Below are 20022 nucleotides of genomic sequence, written 5' to 3'. Positions count from 1 at the left end.
TAATACCAAATCAATCTTAAATCATATTTCACAAACTGCTCCTGAATGTTTAATTTCTTGTATACGCCTGACCTAGTCTATCAAATACGTATTTATTACGTAGCTACTACAGTAGCATATCCTATATCCTTTAAATATTTATCCGTTATTTTACCAGGTAAATTAACTGAGAACACGTTCTCATTTACAGCAACGACCTGGGGAATAGTTAGAGGGGAGAGGAGGGGGATGAATGAGTCAATTGTAAACTGGGGATTATTAGGTGACTGATGGTTTGAGGGCCAGATTGGGAATTTAGCCAGGACACCGAGGTTAACACCCCTACTCATACGATAAGTGCCATGTGATCTTTAATGACCTCAGAGAACCAGGACACCCGTTTAACGTCCCATCCGAAAGGCGGCACCCTACACAGTACAGTGTCCCCAATCACTGCCCAGAGGCATTGGGATATTTTTTTAGACCAGAGGAAAGAGTGCCTCCTACTGGCCCTCCAACACCACTTCCAGCAGCATCTGGTCTCCCATCCAGGGACTGACCAGGACCAAACCTGCTTAGCTTCAGAAGCAAGCCAGCAGTGGTTTGCAGGGTGGTATGCTGCTGCCTTGCATTTGTGTGGAACACCAAACAAACATACACATGCAACATGATCTTTCCAGGCATGGTTTATTGAAAACACACCAAATTTATACTCTACAAATCTGTATTTTTTCCATTATTTAAACAAGCATAACACTTGCCTCTGGGTATTAGTAAAATTAACATAATACATTGTCACTGTGGCATCGCTCCGATAGCTACGAAAGCAATAACAACTTACTCTATGAAATCAAATAATTTTTTTTGTCTCCATCTTTTGAAAGTTTATAATTCAATGTAATACAAGGCAAATATCCACCAACAGTCTAGACTACACTGAGGACAGAGTGGGTGAATGTGTGAAATTAGGGGGAAGGGAGAGATGGATAGGGAGCCTGACAAAGAAGAGAACAGGAAAGAGGTAAACAGAGAAAGGGATGAGGGTGGAGGACAGTGGGAGGATAAAGCATGATATAAAACACATTTTCTTTATCTACCATGGAAAAGGTTAAGGCACATGATAGTTACAAACACATTTGCTACTGATACAGTTACTTTATTTTTGAAGAGTTTGAATCAGTGATATCTACACAGGTAGGTCTTGCCCCTTTGATTCAATTTCTGCCCCATTTTCTTGCATTTCTTTCACAGCATCTTATTTAGTAAATGTACAATTAGATGAACATCCACAAACAAACTCCTGGACTACTTTCATATGTATATAAATTCAACGCCAGGTCCTTTGGTTGTGTACTGCAAAATGCAGTCAGGAATAGACAGTCAGAGATGAATAATCCAATGAAAAGCACATAGTTCTGAGGACATATGTCAACATGGAGAACGTTGACATTACATTACTTTTCTCTGAAATCAAAAGTTAATACATGTACTTTATCTTTATTTTATCACATAAGTCTTTGTAAACACAGTGTAAAATATGCAAGCTTTATAAATCACATCACAAAGAAACTGACGCAGGCACATGCCATTCGCCTGTAGCCGACGCATGAGTTGAGCTGTTCTGTAGTGGAGGTCCCCCTCACTAGTCCCAGAATTGGGAGAGAGAAGGTTCATAGTGCAGTGTCCACTTGGAGATGGAGAAAGACGAATCACAACACCACTACTAAAACTTTACCCACGTGCAGTTTAGCTTGTCTTTTGTCCCTTTAAAAGACAACTACATTACAACTGCCTCTAGAGAACAAAAAATAGAATAAATCAGACTTTGTATACTTTGTACAATGTGATGCAAATTCTGCCTTGAACCACACGAAACTGCTCTCCTCTCTGTTCTCTCCAGATGTGAATTACTTGAATATCCAATTCCACCACAAAAACTGGCACTTAAAGAATATACAAACATCTGTACATTTGCTCATGCTTGTTTCAAATAGTTCTTTAAAGATGCATTGGCAAAATCAAAGCACGTTTTTAGGTTATCAGCGACTATATAATTGCAGTGTGAAATTAAATGGAATTCTACCACTGCTGTCTATCCCTGCTGCTGCATCCACCCATCCTTCTCTTGAGTGACCCCTGCTGAACTATCCACTTCCCCTCTCTTTCTCCCCCTCCCTAATCTCCAACAAAGATTGAGACCAGGTCATCAGTCCATCACACCTTTACAAAGAAAGCTGAAGATTAAAGGTCTTCTTTTTTCAATCTTAACCGTACAAAATATAAATATGTAATTAACATGACTCTACAGATTTGATACACACCTAAATGATGTAGTTATTTCTGTTTACAAACATGGTGATCCTTTATCCAATGAATGTGCTTCCGAAACGACCTGTTATGAGTACACAATTAAGTTTGTCTTGTTTTTTTGCTTTTCTTTGACCCTAATATACATTTATAAAACCAACAAAAATATAAAACGCTTTTAGGTTCTACCCTTTGACAACAGGAGCATGTACACTGAATAAAAATATAAACACAACATGTAAAGTGCTGGTCCATGTCTCATGAGTTGAAATAAAAGATCCCAGAAACATTCCATAGGCACAAAAATATGATTTCTCTCGAATGTTTTGCAAAAATGTGTTTACATCCCTGTAAGTGAGCAGTTTATCCTTTGTCAAGATAATCCATCCACCTTACAGATGTAGCATATCGAGAAGCTGATTAAACAGCATGATCCTTACACAAGTGCACCTTGTGCTGGGGACAATAAAAGGCCACTCTAAAATGTGCAATTTTGTCACACAATGCCACAGATGTCTTTAGTTTTTAGGGAGCATACACAATTGGCATGCTGACTGCAGGAATGTCCACCAGAGCTGTTTCCAGATAATGTTAATTTCTCTACCATAAGCCGCCAATGTAGTTTTAGAGAATTTGGCAGTACGTTCAGCCTCAACCACAGACCACGTGTAACCACCCCAGCCCAGGACCTCCACATCCAGCTTCTTCAGAAGGGGGAGGGGGGGGGGTATTTCTGTCTGTAATAAAGCACTTTTGTGGGGTAAAACTCATTCTGATTGACTGGGCCTGGCTCGACAGTGGGTGGACCTGGCTCCAAAGGGGTGAGCCTATGCCCTCCCAGGCCCACCCATGGCTGCACCCCTGCCCAGTCATGTGAAATCCATAGATTAGGGCCCAATGAATTGATTTAAATGGACCGATTTCCATATCTGAACTGTAACAGCAAAATCTTTGAAATTGTTTATATTTTTGTTCAGTGTACTTGACATAATCCTCTCCCTTCCTTCATAAACACAATCCATTTATAAACAAAATGTCTTATATCCTATTCAACTTTATTACATATCAATGGCAAACAGCAACCAACCGAGTAAATCATATACCTTCAGCAAACAACCACGACTGTATCGATTCAGAAAATATATTTTCATTTTGTTTTACTCAACAGCTATAAGTAACCCAACCAAATGTACATGTCATTTCACTTCCCTAACTCCAATCAACACTTGCAGGTGTGTGAAATTCTTGTGGGTTTATGAACTGAATCAGCACCCAGTCAGTCCCCTATGAGTTGCACAGCAATGATCCCAGTGCACTTAAAGAAACACAGTGAACCATTGTATGACAAATGTGTTTGAGAGCCTTCGCGTGTGAAAAGCGCATGTGTGGAGTCTGTTACAGCTCCTTTAAGCGACGCTCAAGCATCAAGTCCCCAACTTAAAACCACACCGACATTCATCTGCCATCTCCCACAATAGTCCACACTTCTTCAAACTAAAATGAAAAAGACAGACCAGAAAAAGAAAAACAATATTACAAACAAATACAATTTACAGTGCCTTGAGGAAAGACAAACAAAAATGGAAACAAAAAGCTAAATTGTTACATGGAAATAAACAATTGGAAGCAAACTTCATTTTGACATGAAAATTAAATAGTTCAATTTTCTCTTTCCCCTTTCCCTCCACCTTTTGCAAGCAGTAGAATCAACAAACCATCCTTAGAGTAAGCGTAAAGACAGAGCTTTAGAACACTTGTATCCCGAGGAGGATAACTGCCTCCATTCTTCCATCCTGACACCAGAGCTGCTCCAGTCAGTCCTCATGTTCGTGTACACTATGTTTGTCCATCCAGTGGGAATGTAGATATGAGTAGTAGTAGAAGTAGTCATTTTTTTGATTTTCTGTCCTATACATTTCATTTGCTGATTCAAAAAGCATGAAACATTGGCTGATGGGATGATCATTTTTTGTTGTTTTGTTTCTCTCTCTTTCATTTACAAAGTCTATCTGCTGACGAGTCAACATCAAAATAAGCTCCATGTGTTATGGCAGTGATGACGTGGGAAATCCTCATCTAGTTGAGATGTTGCGCTGTTGTTATTTAAGCCTAGAACACAGGGGGAAAAAAACTGAGCGAGAGGGGGACACTGGTGATTATGTCAGATCTGAACTCCTATGTAGAGCAGAGGACGCGTCCCAAAAAGGCCTGGCCGGCATCCCAAAAAGGCACCCTACTTAGCGCACTACTTTTGATCAAAGCCAAAAATGGGCCCTGGTCAATAATAGGGCACTTCTAAAAGGAATAGGGTGCCATGGGACGCAGGCCAGGTTTTATAAGCAGTTGAATAATCAAGCTTTTACAGTAAGTCAGAGGGCAGAGTGAGCAAGTGGTATTACAGTAACTCAAAATCACAATACTAAAATACATAAATCAATATTCATACATGCTTGAGATGTCAAATCCAATGTAAAATGGAGACAAAAGACTGCGAGAGAGATGTTCGGATGACATGTTTGAATGGCAGCTGCAAAAAGACAGCTTGGTTAACATACAAATGAAGTGTTGACAAGCTGAATGCACCGACCTGTCTGTTTAAACCGCCTGCACACAGCTCTGACACCCATGCATACCCCACAATACACACCACCAGAGGTCTCTTCACCATCTACACAACACTCTACACACATGTACATTGTAATATTGTTGTATGGTGGTATTATACATTTTGTATTGTAGATATGTAGTGATGTAATAATGTTATATGATGTACTGTTTTTTATTTAGTTTTATGTGTGATGTAAGTGCCTTAATGTGTTTGGACCCCAGGAAGAGAAGCTGCTGAACGGGGATCCCTAACAAATACAATAGTGAAGAAGGCCTTTCATATGATTATCCTGTAGAACATGATAGACTTAATGTCCATGTCAACAATAAGCATATCATTGTTAGATTAGATATGTTTTTTTTGTTCATTAGCATGGACTTGACAACATCATGTGATGATCAAAATATTTTTAAAAGCCGTATTAAATAATCAACTGTGTGCCGATAATCATTTTGCTTTTCAGACTTGGAGTCAATCAAAGCTGTATAGCTGATCCCTTACATTTCACCTAGGAGGATGAGAGTGATGGTAGAACAATGAGAGAATATTGAGACTAACAGCAATGAAGACAGACACGGCCCTTTAACTCTAAAGAGCTGTTGCTGATCAGCCACCTACCACAGCTTCTCACCCACCTACCACAGCTTCTCACCCACCTACCACAGCTTCTCACCCACCTACCACAGCTTCTCACCCACAGCAGAAACACTCAGCGATTAGCGATGGGACAGGAGGAGTGAGTGATGAGAGGATCCTGTACAATGAGCTGTAACGAAGCGAACCCAGAGCAGCTAGCCTAGCACACACAGTCATACAGCCAAGCCAGAGAACATTGGCGTAGCTAGCCAAGGCTAGCCTGGCCAAGCACAGACAGTCTACACGTAGACCGGCTCCTCTGGCTTGGCTATGCTCATCCAGGTATCCATTATTTATCTGGAGGAGCTCTCTGTCCCAGAGAACAGTGTGCGTCATGACCGTAGATAGGGAGAGGGATACACCGTGTTCATCCTAAAAGCTATTCCTTAGAGCGAAGCGTGTGTGATCCACATAAGGTCAAGAGATGTTCCCTTTCATCATTTAGAACAAACCTCATTTCATGTGAATTAGTCAAGGGAAACAGTGCATATTTCAACAGATGGATGTGCATCAAACAGCTGCTTCAAAATTGTGAAAATGAGGTTTGGTGTCATAAGCCAACTACTCTGGGTCAACCATAAACAAACATACAAACCAGCACTGAAGTGTGTGAGGGCTAAAACAGAAAGGTGGTGGAGCAAACAAAAAGGAGACAAACAATCCAAAAAGTGGAAAACAAACATTTGTAAGACCTACCATGCATGCATTTAGACCCAGGAGTCAACAGGCTGAGGTTTAACGTCACAAGCATCCACCAGATTGACTGCAGGCCTGTTACTCCTGACATAGTGTTTCGTATTTGTCTCATTCTGCAGCAACGGGAGAAGGGGTTAACAGCAAATCAAAAAGGTCAATAAATATAGTCTTTACAGAGGAGTGGAATGCCAGGGTTAGTTACTAAGCATAAAGGAAGCTTTTTGAGTCCGAAAAAAATGCGATTAGAAACAAGAAACCAAATTACGCATGCAAACAGAGGGGGACAAAGCCGTTCAAACAGCAGTTGCATTTTGGGTATCAGCCTTCTGGAGGTGTAGAAAGCAAGTTTGAGCAGTTTTGATTAGTTCTGTGCTTCAGTCAATTCAAAACAAGGGGGGTGGGGGCTGTAGGCATCAGAGAACATATCTGCCACCTCCAGTCCTGTCTGACAGCTAATTTGCTTCTGAAGGTTTTGCAGGACTTATAAAGCATACTGTATGTTGACAAGCATTTGTGTCTCCAGGCTGTATAGCTGGTAGTTACACACTAAGCACTTATTTATGTAATCGTCAGACCAAAAAACAGCTGCGGTCAGATAACCGTGTTAGTTGAAGTTCAGAGTTGGGAAAGTTACTTTCTAAATGGAATCCGTTAGTCACTAGTTACCGGTCCAAAATTGTAATCAGTACTGTAATTTTTGGATGACCCTTAAGAGGCATTAGAAGAAGACAAAAAGGATACATCAAACGCTTTTGGTGTGTCATCATAGTGGTCGCGCTCAGGTGGAACAAACGTAAACTTTATCCAATGCTGAATTGAATGTCATTGAGAAAACAGAAAAGTGTCAGCAAATATCAGTTCTAAATTTAAAAGTAAACCAATAACTAATCATCTAGCTTTTTAGTATCTAATCTGATTACAATACATTAGCTGGTAACAGTGGCGGATTTAGGTAAGGGCGACATTGGGGTGGCAGGTGGCCTAGTGGTTAGAGCGTTGGACTTGTAACCGAAAGGTTGCAAGATCGAATCCCCGAGCTGACAAGGTAAATATCTGTCGTTCTGCCCCTGAACAACGCCTTGTTGTTGAAAATAAGAATTTGTTATTAACTGACTTGCCTAGTTAAATATAAAAAATATATGAAAAACAAAAAATAGGCGGCACGGGGTGCCCGCACAAAAATAATGGTGACATTTGCACGTCACGTCAATGATATGTGGGACTGTGGGTCAATTAACTTGGATCGAAGTGGGCGCCCTGATTCTAGTTTGTGAGCTAGGCAGGCTACTGCCTGGGAAAGTCTCCCACTCAGAAGTACGAGATGGGTCGGGGGTAGGTTGACCTCAGGTCTCCCCACTGGAAGCCCGAGGTAGGGGGCTTGACTCTTGGTTGACAGTGTTATGGGATGGGTAATGTATTGATTCTCGAGTGCCAAATCAACACATTTGTTTCCATTTGTCTTTGTTATTTCTTTTTGATATTTATAAGTCTTATTTTTATACATAAATATTTTTATAGTTTTAAATGTTATGATTATTTATTTGTGTTGTTCCAATAAAAAGTACAGTTAGTGCAGAATGAGGGGGGGTTCACCCAGGGAGCCATACAAGCTAGAACCGCCACTGGCTGGTAATCTAACTGATAAAAAAAAACGTTTTTTTTGGTAATCATATTACATGTAACTGATTACAGCTAAAAGGTGTTTTGTAATCATATTACATGTAACTGATTACAGCTAAAAGGTGTTTTGTAATCATTACATGCAATCAGTTCATTAAGTTTAGCTGTGTTAGCATGTTTGACCCATCGAACCACCTCTAGTTCTTCACAACCAGATATTCCTGTGACTCTCTCTCTCTCTCTCTCTAGATTGAAGAGCAGGACTTAACCAGTCCCACATTAATTACTTTCACAATCACAAAGCTTACGCTCAATTATCTGCTGTCGGCATCCAGTAAATTGGACTGCTAGATGAGTGGCACCCGGCTCGACAGACGACAACATCAACTGCTGCTCAACTCCTTTCTTAGAAAGAGCCTGGCGTGGGCATATGGGCAAGGGCACTAAGAGAGACGGGTTCAGGCTATCTTAACAGAAACGGAGCATCGCGACTCGTGTGCTTTAACAGCCTGATCCACTAGTCAGTGTAGCTGTAGATGGGTCGTAATGTGTGGGTCTAGACCAGAAGTACCTTCAATGGCTCCCGTTCTGTCAGGTCCACTGACCCGTCGCCACTACTCTTGTACTTGCAGTCCTTGTCTCTCTGGTCGATGGTGGAGTAGCCATCTAATATGAGAGAGCGAGAGAGAAGATCACAGAAGGATTTCACTGTTAAATGCTTGGATGGAAACTACAGTAGCCTAGCTGCATGTAGCCTTCCGGGACTGGAGTGGCACACATCTGACGTAGAGGAAGAACTCATTAGTTAGAGAGTAAACAAGACAATTGTTTGCATTTTCATTGAAAAGAGGAGCACCGAGGAGAACATTTCAAATCAGAAAATTGCCATCTGTTGCCATCTGTTCTACTGAATTAATGCCCATCCTTATACCAACATCTTGTTAAGAGAGGGGTCTTGCATACAGCATCATAAGTAAAACACTACTGCACTGTCTACCGTTACAGCATCCTAACAATTAATAACATTGTTCATTCCAAATACTGCAAAAAATTTACCCTACAAACTTTTTTAGAATTTCCATTTTGGCATTTGTGTTGTTGGAGGATCTTGAACTGTCAGTCGTCCCTAGAGATCAGAACATTCCATCTGGGACTACTAGCGTTCGTCGGCGGCGATTGAGGTCATGCAAACTCGGTCTTACCTGGACCAAGCTCGTCCATAGGTATCATATCACCACTTCCATTTTTCTTGGTGCCTGAAAAGCATTTATACGCCGTTTTTATCATGAGCACCACACATACAATTAGTTTGATTCACGAGCCAATGTTGCTTTCAGGCCAATGGTCCTCAGTCACTGTCTGCTGATACACTTAACCAGTAACGCAGGCAGGCTGAGAATGGGTGTGAATGACAACCGCACTTCATGTGTATATGCATGGTTGCAAAAAAAGGTCACAAGGCCAGAAACAAGAAGACAAAAGTGCTGTCATGCCCTCGACTCCTTCTGTCATGCCCTTGACTCGTTTATTAGGCTGCTACAGTACCTCCCTTTATGTCAGGGTTGGGCAATCATTTTGGCTCGAGGGTCACATCGGGATTTCAGATTCAGGCCAGAAAAATGACAGCTCTTTGAAAACCTATAGGTCCATTATAATTCCTTCATAGTTTTGATCTACCTTTAGATGTTCAAAAATATATATTTTTCCTTTGGGCCGGCTTGACACCCAACTTCATATTCTACTCTACATGCTTGGATTTGCATTGGGAACACACTATTGGATTAGAAAAATCTACCCATGATGCATCATTCTCCAGACCACACTATCCCAATTGTACTGACTATAGCACATGAAGATCACCAAAAACGCAGCAGAACAATGAAGGCGAAAGGTTTCAAGCACAGCGCCCCTAAAGTGCGTATTATGGCTATGAGTGAGAACACACAAAACAAAGTCCAGATCGAGCCATCCTCCTCAGCACTCATTCTAATCAAGACGTCTGATGCAGACACCAGCGGTTTCCTCCATAGATTCAGAGCAGTTATATATCTATGGTTTCCTCACTCAGTTCACCACAGTAGGCCAGGCCCGGAGGATCCCCAGTCTCGCCTGCCGTCACAGACTGACCTTGGTTCTTCTCCATCAGGGGCAGGGTAGTGTCGTCGTAGCCTGGTTTGCCATTCTTGGCTGCTTTAGGGGCGCCGCTTGCTGTAGACTGAGAGGGAGAGAATAAGGACACATGAGTGTACTTATTGTGGGTGTGTGAATGTGTGTGTGTGTGCATGTGCGCGCATGCACGTTCTGCCGTGTACCTGGAAGTGGCTCTTATTCCATCCTTCCTTGGTCAGGGCGTTCCTCAGGTCCTTGTAGCTCCACACCGTCTGCAGCACGTGGGAGGCAGCCTTGTTCTCACGTGGTGATTGACTGAGCGAGACAGGGGGAAAAGCAGGGTTGCGGTCATAAGTGCAGACCATAGCAACATATTTAGCAGTGTAAAATGTTTTTGCAACAAAAATGTGTTTATTGGACAAGCTCCGGTAGTCTAGTGAATACAACCCAGAACGTTGGACCCAACCAATGCCAGCAGCTAGTGGAGGCGGGAGCCGAATGCAATCAATCTCACATTCAAAGCCATCATCCATCTATTCCCACTGATGGCCCCAGGAGCTTTCTTTTAATTCACACCCCAATTGCCGCACACATTTCCTTTCATTCAATTAATTAAGTACTCCTTAGCCCTTAGTGTTAATTACATGGGGGGGGGGGGGGTTCTCCATCACTTCAAAGTCAATCTCATGGGTTTAGGGAAAACAAATTTATTTGGTATTGTTGGAGACTATTTGTCTTGAGCCCGTTTTAGTCCATTTATAATTGTATAATTAGCCTAGCAGCAGTAATTCTCATGTTATTGGTTAGATGGACTAATCTAACGTGCATTGTATTTGGGCAGAGGGAAAGTACAAAGGGGGCGTGTCTCAGAGGCCAGAATGTTCCCACATGGGATGAAGAGGAGCCATGTGTCTGGAGTGCCAGCTGATAGACCATCATGACTGGTCTATAACACCGGCTTACATTTTCACTGTTTTATATCACTACATACTTTGTATCACTTTTATATATTCTTAACGATTGAATGTTAGTGTTAGGTTTAAGCTTTTTGCACGTGAAAAGTGTAATTATTTAGTGGACTGCAGTAAGACAATTAGGAATGTGTACTCCCAATAACACAAGGCCTCTGCTGACTGATAAGAAGCCCTGGAGGGGCACAACGTTTCCCCTAACATGAGGAACAGACTCAGTTCCTGCCCAGCAACAGAGTGATTGTTTATCCTAGTTCTAGGAAGGCCTAGTTGGAAGGTATAAACATATGTGCTTGTGTGACCTGTATGGTGTGCTATGCAGCTGTGGTAAATAAATATAGTTTGAGCTTCCTTTGGTGCCCAACTGAATTTGTACCAGAACTTTGAACCTGACGGTAATTCAATAAAGTACGGGTGTAAAATCCCCATTGGAAACTAATCTTAATTAAATCATCAATAGGTTGTAGAATGAGACATTATCAAAAGAGACATTATCGTCTCCCCCTGACTTGATCAAGAAGATCCGATCAGTCAAAGGAAAACGAGGACAGTGATATGAAATGAAGTGGAAACTGGGAAATCATTCAAGCATCTCTTGAATTCCTATTCATAGTACTTAGTATTCCGGTGAAGTGCACTATAGTAGGTTTCCTGCAAACCAGACACTACACGATACGGGCTTATCTATTCAATCTAAGTAATGTTCTACAGATCGAAATGATATGACAAGGAATCCAGCTTATAGCACTTTATATTATTAAAAAGGCCATTAACGCCCATCCTAGAGGACGTGAAAAGGCGCGGGGTCATTACATTGTATATGGCCAGCAGCAGACAATCCTGGTTCTTGAGTGATTGCAGGATACACTGTATATCATGGATATTATTAATTGCATTTGATGTCAAAATAATTTTAAACTATGGACACTTCTCTCATGGGGAGGGAGGCCCGTGGCGCATGTAGTCATTAATGTACATTCTGTACTTGCAAACGGGTTTAGTATAGCTAATATGAAAACTATTCAATTGTTAAGCTGCCTTATGCTCTGTTGTACTGCGCTGTACTATGTTGTAAATCAAATCTCAATCAAAGTTCATTGGTTGTGTACACCTGCAGATCTGTGTACGCAACCAATCAACTTTGATTTTATTAGCAGGTGCAGCGAAATGCTTATGTTACTAGCTCCAACAGTGCAGTAGAAAGAATGTCTAGCAAATACAACACAAACACACAAATAATACAAAAATAAAACCAAGAAGTCAAGAAATGTTTGGTATTGGTCTGTACTGTGCCATCATCCTACCTTGTCTTGTTGATGGCCACCAGTTTCTCGATGGCCTGGGCCTGGATGAGGGAGCGTGCGTTCTCGGAGCTGTCCGTCACGATCTCGTGGATGGTGTTGAGGATGGCCACCACTGTGTCTTCCTCCAGGTTCTTAGCTGGCCGCTGCTGACCACTGGGCAGGTTACTCACCAGGTCCCTCATGGCATAGCTCCCTACAGAGCAGAGGTCAAAAGGCAGGGTGCCAAGGGCATTGTACAAAATGTTCGATATCAAGCAATTCAAATTTGGACTAATCTACAGTAAGTAGTTTACACATTCCTATTCAGCAAAAGACATACACAGGTTCAACAATCATATTCTTATCCTCATTAACAGCTATCTAATCTCAACGTATTCCTAAGTGTTTTATCCCAATCTTGTTCTGTTTGCCCTACAGAGAGGCCTTGTGTTGACCATGTGTGGTCAGTGATCGTACCGATCAGGTCTTTGTTGCGGCGGTCGATGGAGAGGTTACGCAGGGCGATGGCCACGGCTCGGACCACCTTGTCAGCATCAGAACGCAGCAGCTCCACCAGGATGGGAAGACCCTTCTCCTTCCTCACAGTGGCTCGTATGTAGTTGGACCACTAGGGACAGAGAGGGAACATGCAGATTGTGTATAGGCTTGTCTCCCACTGCTCGAGGGATGTAATTACTGTTTGGATAAACTTATTTAGTATAGATTTTTTTACTCTTTATGCGATACGCAATGCAGAGGACGCCGGAAAAATAACTATCATTTAATTACTACAGTGAATTATTGTAATGTTCGTTTATGTGTCAATTAATCCCATAAGGGATGGGTTGCCAATTGACGATTTGACGCGAAAATACAATGTCCTTCATTCATTCATGCTGGCTATGGATAACCAGTCTATGTAGAGAGAATAATATCAGCCAATACAGACACACACTTACACATAGCAACACACGTGCGCACGCTTGCATGCCCACCCCCCCACAGACTCAATTATTGTACAGTAGCACAGCCAACAGTGGATTTCTGGATTTGACCGCTTTTGGTTGTTGTCTCTGATTAAACACACATTTTCCTCTCTTTTCCTGTAACACAACACATTAGGTTTGACATGAAAGAGCTCCTTTGCTGAACACCGTCATCCCCCAGAGATGTAATTAAACTGGCGCAACACCAGACCACTGGGTGGCAGTAGTAAACCTAAAAAAAAAACAGACAGCACCGAGTCAAACAGCTCGGGAGCAGCAGGGAGAAAGGGACGAAGAGAGAGATCTAAAACAAAAGAAAAGCTTTGAGATATCCTCATAGGGAGCAGGGACAAGTAATGTCCATCTCCTCCATGCCAGAGGTTTGACGTGTTAGCAGCTGCCCTAGAGCGTGGACAGGAGATCAGCCTCCTCAGCTCAAACTGAATGGAAAACCATGGAGGGATGGAAGGAATCTGTCTCTATATATACACTACAACGACAGCAACAACAAAATCACCAGTGCAGAACAGTGATAGAAATCAGAGCAAAAAGGAAAACGGCGACAGGTTATACAGGGCGTAGATGTACTGTAGCCTTCACATGTTATACATGTTAAACACACGGTACAGGTCATGTGTAAGTGTTTTTTTTTTAAATAAACAAAGAGATCCAAATCGATCTAACATCTTGTCTGTTGTGTTGTGTTTTTCTAACTGGAGCCTAGTGATGCATGCCGTGGCAACGGATATGTTTACAGCGTGACACATAATGTGTTAAAAACTGAATCACGATGGCGCTAGCATGCCAGAGTTCTCTAGGCCTAACATCGCCACTGTATTGACTATGAACATTCCATTCCTGAAGGGAAGAGCATGAATAGCCTCCGTACTTTACACTAGTGATGGTAAAATAATGCCCCTGAGCTGGACGGGAGATCACACTCTTATTACTCACAGAGGGTGTTTGGTAATGACACTGCAGAGCTCCATTCGGGGTAACTGGTCCTTCCTATTGAGGTTCAGAGACCTTATTCCCCTTAATTACAATGTGTGTGTGTGAGACTCACGGTCCACTGTCCGGCACTGAGGTTCTGCAGGGCCCCTGCTGCAGCCTCCAGAGTGTTGTAGTTCTGGCTCTCAGTGAGCAGAGACAGGTACAGCCTCACTACCTCTGGCTGGTACAGCAGCTCAAAACCTGCAGGGACACACACACAGAGAGAGAGACAGAGAGAGAGAGAGAGAGAGAGAGAGAGACAGAGACACAGAGACACAGAGACACAGAGACAGAGAGACAGAGAGACACAGAGACACAGAGACAGAGAGACAGAGAGACAGAGAGACAGAGAGACAGAGAGACAGAGAGACAGAGAGACAGAGAGACAGAGAGACAGAGAGACAGAGAGACAGAGAGACAGAGAGACAGAGAGACAGAGAGACAGAGAGACAGAGAGACAGAGAGACAGAGAGACAGAGAGACAGAGACAGAGACAGAGACAGAGACAGAGACAGAGACAGAGACAGAGACAGAGACAGAGACAGAGACAGAGACAGAGACAGAGACAGAGAGACAGAGACAGAGACAGAGACAGAGAGACAGAGAGACAGAGAGAGAGAGAGAGAGACAGAGAGAGAGAGAGAGAGAGAGAGACAGAGAGAGAGAGAGAGAGAGAGAGAGAGAGAGAGAGAGAGAGAGAGAGAGAGAGAGAGAGAGAGAGAGAGAGAGAGAGACAGACAGACAGACAGACAGACAGACAGACAGACAGACAGACAGACAGACAGACAGACAGACAGACAGACAGACAGACAGACAGACAGACAGGCAGACAGACAGACAGAGAGAGACAGACAGAGAGAGAGACATGGAAGTTAGACACAGAGCCACTCAGGGTACAGCAGACACACAGGGAGGCAGAGAAGCAACAGAGACCGATTATTAAACAACTGAAATAAACAGAGACATGTAATGTAGCTTAGCAACAGAGACAGGCAATCAGAGTCTGTGAAAACTGCCCAGATAACACTGAGATCTCTAATTCAAGTCTCTTCTCACACAAGTCTGGCAGGCAAGACTATTAGGTGTCTGTCAAATTATGGGAATTATTATTACTACTCTCTCGCTCACTCTAGTAAATCGCATTAACAGGAACGTGATTAGACATGACAAACAAGGGTGCCAAGTCTACCCAAGCTATTGTTACCACTGGGTAGAAAACTCACATACATTTGCTAACAATTTAAAAATGGCATTGTCATTATTCCATAACTACAAGGAAACAACAAGTGTAATTACATACTGATACTACTGGTAGTTAGTCTGGTGTAAGTGTGACCGACTCTTAATAGGTACAGTAGCTCAGTCACAGATAACAGTCAGCAGCCACTCACAGAATCAGTGCTTTTCTATAATAATAGAGCCATCGGCTTAATTGCCACTTTGTCGCTCTCAAAGTACAAATCTCTGCTGTGATCAATAACCTCAGTCACAAAACTCTGCCCTGATTTTATTGAGTGGAGGGCGTGAGCAGGGCTGTGGCGGTCACCAAAATTTGTCAGTCTGTGATTGTCAAGCAAATAACTGTCGGTCTCAAGGTAATTGACCGTCAATTAACATAAAACACATTTAGTGTCTCCTGCCTTCCCACACATAACCTACAAGCCATTTTAAAAAGTCTAATAAATCCATGTAATATAGTCTACACCTTCACAAAAAATCCATTATTTATTTTAGACATGCTTGGTCCTGATGGGGCTATGCCAAATGGCTGTGGGCTTCACTAGTTCATTTAGTAGACAAGATTTGCTTAGAATTCCATGGGATTATTTTATAGTATGAAGAATACAATTTAACAAATCTGAATAAAATATAAATATTTTCTCCAAACAATTTGGGGGACTGCGCACATGCGGCTATTCTGTGTTGTGGTTAAATAGTTCATTTAGAATTAATAATGTGACTTTAGTTGTTCTACAAACATTGGGCTATGTTTTGATTTTTAATACATTGTAAGGCTGCATGAGACTAATGATGAAACGTCGCTTGAAAGGCATGAGCTCTGCTTTGTTTATTGCGCAGGCTGTACAGTTTCTCATTCACAATTTGACAAGCACTTGATAATGCCTGGAGTTTCACGGCGGCACTCCCTTTGTGGACGTAACGCACCCTAAACAAATACATGCCTTTAGCGGCCCGGAGTACTGCGTTGTGCCCTTTCCGTGAGTGTGCTGTGCAATCCGAAGCGTCTCACACTCACATGGCTCTCCATCACGTAATCAGGTCTTTCTCACAGGCTACAAGTGAAGACAGACATCAGGGACGAAACTGTGCACACCCTTATGCATGTAATGCTTTTATTATAAAAGGCACATTTTTATGGTGAAAATGATCTTCCCCAAACTTGAAACTCACGCGCTGCATATGCCAGTTAGGCTATACACCCCTTATAAAGCAGATTAATGTGCTTAATTTTAAGAACCTATTTGGCCACTTTGGACTAGGCTACATGAGGTGTGTGACTGATTCGAACAAGTCGCAAAAAGGCCTCGTTTCTTATGCTGGGCATCATTCACAAGTGATATATAATTCACAAGCGATAGTATATAATTCACAAGTGATAGGCTAATATTGTCACCCATCAGAATACAGTTTGGTAATACGGTCACCGCAACAGCCCTAGGCGTGAGTTCCCTCTTCGGTTGTAACATTTCAAACAGACCTCGGTAATGGCAGCTGATAGCAAGGTAAAGCGGAGCTTGTTGACATGGTCGGATCACTATGACTACAGATTATAGTTTAGGACTGTGTTTACACAGTTTAGGATCAGGACAGTTTAGGATCACTTAAACTATAAAAAGGGTAGAGCAAATGTCATTGTTTGTAATGATGTGAATACTGCCACTCATAACCTGGTACTTCTCTCATTTAGACTAATTTGCACACAAATAAATAATCTGTTGCCACAGACAAAGATTCAGTCGATCTTACAAGACATTGATTTTTTACAACAAATCATCACTCGCACCAGGACCATAAATACATTAGGATTGTGAATCATGAGGTAAGTAGATATCGATTTCACATATACAACAAAATCGAGTATCTGAGAGCAAAGTTTCTCTGTCTATTTAACACAGTCAGTAAATGGTTAGCTTGGCTGTGATGGTGTAATTACATTATCAGCTATCAGATGTCTGAGGCTGGTCAGAAAGAGGCAGACTGTATATCGAACCCCTCTCTCCTTTTCCACTGCCAAGGTCACCACAGGCTGTTTGACATCCCAGGGGAGGATCACTTCTCATACTGTAATACATCCACACAAACAGCCAGTCGCTACGGAAGACAGCTTGGCTTGGCTCTATGGACTCAAAACCAAGTACTTCAACCTTATCAAAATACATTTGTATTCACATTCTCACAAACTGACAGTCAAGACCTTCTGCACTTTAACGTCTGGTGGTTCTGAAAAGACTGCCTTTCCTTCAGTGTTTTCTGAATAATAGTGTCAGTCAGAACGCACACATTTTAGTAGCTTGTTGATAGTTGAACTAAATTCAAAATGTTTTCAGCAGTTTTTTTTGCCATGTAGCAAACTACAGGAACTTGTTTTTGCAGAAACAAAGGAAAATATGGGTAAAGTACGCAATCATTTCCTTTATCGGCATCAGACCTGCATAATTTTCACGAGAAACCTAGTGTGTGTTTTTAATAGGCAAGATTACAAATTCTCTTAAGACACGACCCCAAGGAGATCTCTTCTATCAATTTGTAGTCTGACATTTCAGATTAACATGATTTTCACAAATTAATGAGGATGAAGTTAACTAAAGTTACTTTGAAGAAGTAGTTATGTAAACTATATTTCTCTTAAGGTTGGCTTTAGTGTAATTTTTCCAATGTGATGTAATTTGTAGCAGAGTACCTTCCCTAACACACACACACAATTATTCACAGAGCTTAAACGAAAGACAATAACCATCAATTTATTCTATGTTATTTGAAGCAGTCCTTTCGAGAGGTATATTTTAAACCCATGAATTATGTGGGCAAGACCATATGAAGACTTTATGATTGATACATCGTGGTTGGTGAGGCACTCCATACATTCTTTGGTAGAAATGAGAAGGCTGAAAGCCTAAGTAATAAACTGAACCAAAATATACGCATCATGCAACAATTTCAAAGATTTTACTGAGTTACAGGACAGATCCTTGCGTCATGGGGTCGTTCAGTATCATGCTGAAACGTGATGGCAGTGGATGAATGGCACGACAATGGGCCTCAGGATCGTCACGGTATCGCTGTACATTCAAATCGCACATCGATAAAATGTAATTGTGTTCGTTGTTCATAGCTTATGCCTGTCCATACCATAACCCTACCTCCACCATGGGGCACTCTGTTCACAACGTTGACATCAGTAAACCGCTCACGCACACGAAATACACATGGTTTTCAATCAGTTGAAACCGGGATTTAACCGTTAAGTGTTCATCGTAGGTGAGCATTTGAATACTGAAATTGGTTACGCCGCCGTACTCCAGATCATGGTGAGGACGACAAACACGCAGATGAGCTTCCCTGACAAGGTTTCTGACAGTTCGTGCAGAAATTCTTCAGTTGTACAAAGCCACAGTTTCATCACCTGTCCGGGTGGCTGGTCTCAGATGATCCCGCAGGTGAAGAAGCCGGATGTGGAGGTCCTGGGCTGACGTGGTCACACGTGGTCTGCGGTTGTGATGCCGGTTGGACGTACTGCCAAATTCTCTAAAACGTAGGCGGCTTACGGTGGAAATTCTCTGGCAACAGCTCTGGTGGACATTCCTGCAGTGAGAATTCCAATTGCACACTCCCTCAAAACTTCAGACATCTGTGGCATTTTTATTGTCCCCAGCACATGGTGCACCTGTGTAATGGGCATGCTGTGTAATGGTCATGCTGTTTAATCAGCTTCTTGACAGCTTCTTGACATGCCACACCTGTCAGGTAGTTAGATTATCTTCGCAAATGAGAAATGCTCACTAATAGGAATGTAAACAAAATGTGTGTACCAAATTTGAGAGAAATAAGCTTGTTGTGCGCGTATATAAAATTGCTGGGATCTTTGATTTCAGCTCATGAAACATAGGACCAACACTGTGCATGTTGCGTTTATATTTCTGTTCAGTGTAGAAAGTGGTGAAAGCCTTATAATTAATACAAGTACTGCTTGCTTCAATGGATGACGCCAAGAAGAATACTTGGATATCTGGAAGGGCCTTTTACCATCACCTTAATGAGGAAAAGAAGAAAGCTAAAGTCTAGAGTCAGACAACTTACTCCAAAGCCACGGAGAGGAGACACGAGGGAGCAGAGCTCGGCTACATTCTACATTCTGGGCATGAGCAGACCTGTCTTCAGGAAATGTACAAACCTTGAATAACAATTTTCAAGTCTAAATCTGGGGTTCACACCCATCATTCTGAAGGAAGAGGAAATTGGGAATGTTGGTCCATTCATCCTGGGGTTGCCAGATCCAGAAAGTCCATAGAGCGGTTTCCTTTCAGAGCTCCTGTCCTCATCCCTCCACAACCATGTAAACCAATTGTGGTGCGTGGAGAGAGGGTTGCCAGTCGTAACCAAAGAAAGATCCTTGTTTGTGTTGAGGATTCGGGTTTCTAAGGAGCTCTGTGAGTCAGAGGCCACAGTATGTGAGTGATCAAAGAGAGGCCAGCTAAAGTGTGACTGACAACAAATGAGCTGCTTTCGTCTGAGGCTTAAACAGCATAACGCAGCTGGGCAGCAGAGTCAGTAAAACAGTAGAACAGAAACAGACAGAACAGCAATATGTTTCT

At 42.2% G+C, this 20022-nt stretch overlaps 1 protein-coding gene across 13 annotated transcripts in view; it reads right to left on the bottom strand.

The window, feature by feature from the left end:
* Positions 1-647: 647 nt before the first annotated feature.
* Positions 648-20022, bottom strand: part of LOC109881845 (armadillo repeat protein deleted in velo-cardio-facial syndrome homolog) — a 235978-nt gene continuing 216603 nt past the window's right edge. For 4 of the 13 annotated variants that reach the window (XM_031805122.1, XM_031805128.1, XM_031805162.1 and 1 more), the window contains 9 exons: positions 14262-14389; positions 12687-12837; positions 12231-12423; positions 10159-10270; positions 9911-10061; positions 9049-9102; positions 8418-8512; positions 6227-6339; positions 648-4395 (listed from right to left, as the gene is read on the bottom strand). In XM_031805122.1, coding sequence (XP_031660982.1) covers positions 6238-6339; positions 8418-8512; positions 9049-9102; positions 9911-10061; positions 10159-10270; positions 12231-12423; positions 12687-12837; positions 14262-14389 — 986 coding nt within the window. In that variant the 3' untranslated portion in view covers positions 648-4395; positions 6227-6237. Of the gene's footprint in view, positions 4396-6226; positions 7037-8417; positions 8513-9048; positions 9103-9910; positions 10062-10158; positions 10271-12230; positions 12424-12686; positions 12838-14261; positions 14390-20022 lie in introns of those variants that run through there. The other 9 variants (XM_031805146.1, XM_031805179.1, XM_031805147.1 and 6 more) reach the window with 7 other exon arrangements.

The sequence above is a fragment of the Oncorhynchus kisutch genome, linkage group LG3 (assembly GCF_002021735.2).
Source record: "Oncorhynchus kisutch isolate 150728-3 linkage group LG3, Okis_V2, whole genome shotgun sequence".
Classification (NCBI taxonomy): Eukaryota; Metazoa; Chordata; class Actinopteri; order Salmoniformes; family Salmonidae; genus Oncorhynchus; species Oncorhynchus kisutch.
This window is presented reverse-complemented; position numbering and strand designations above follow the sequence as displayed.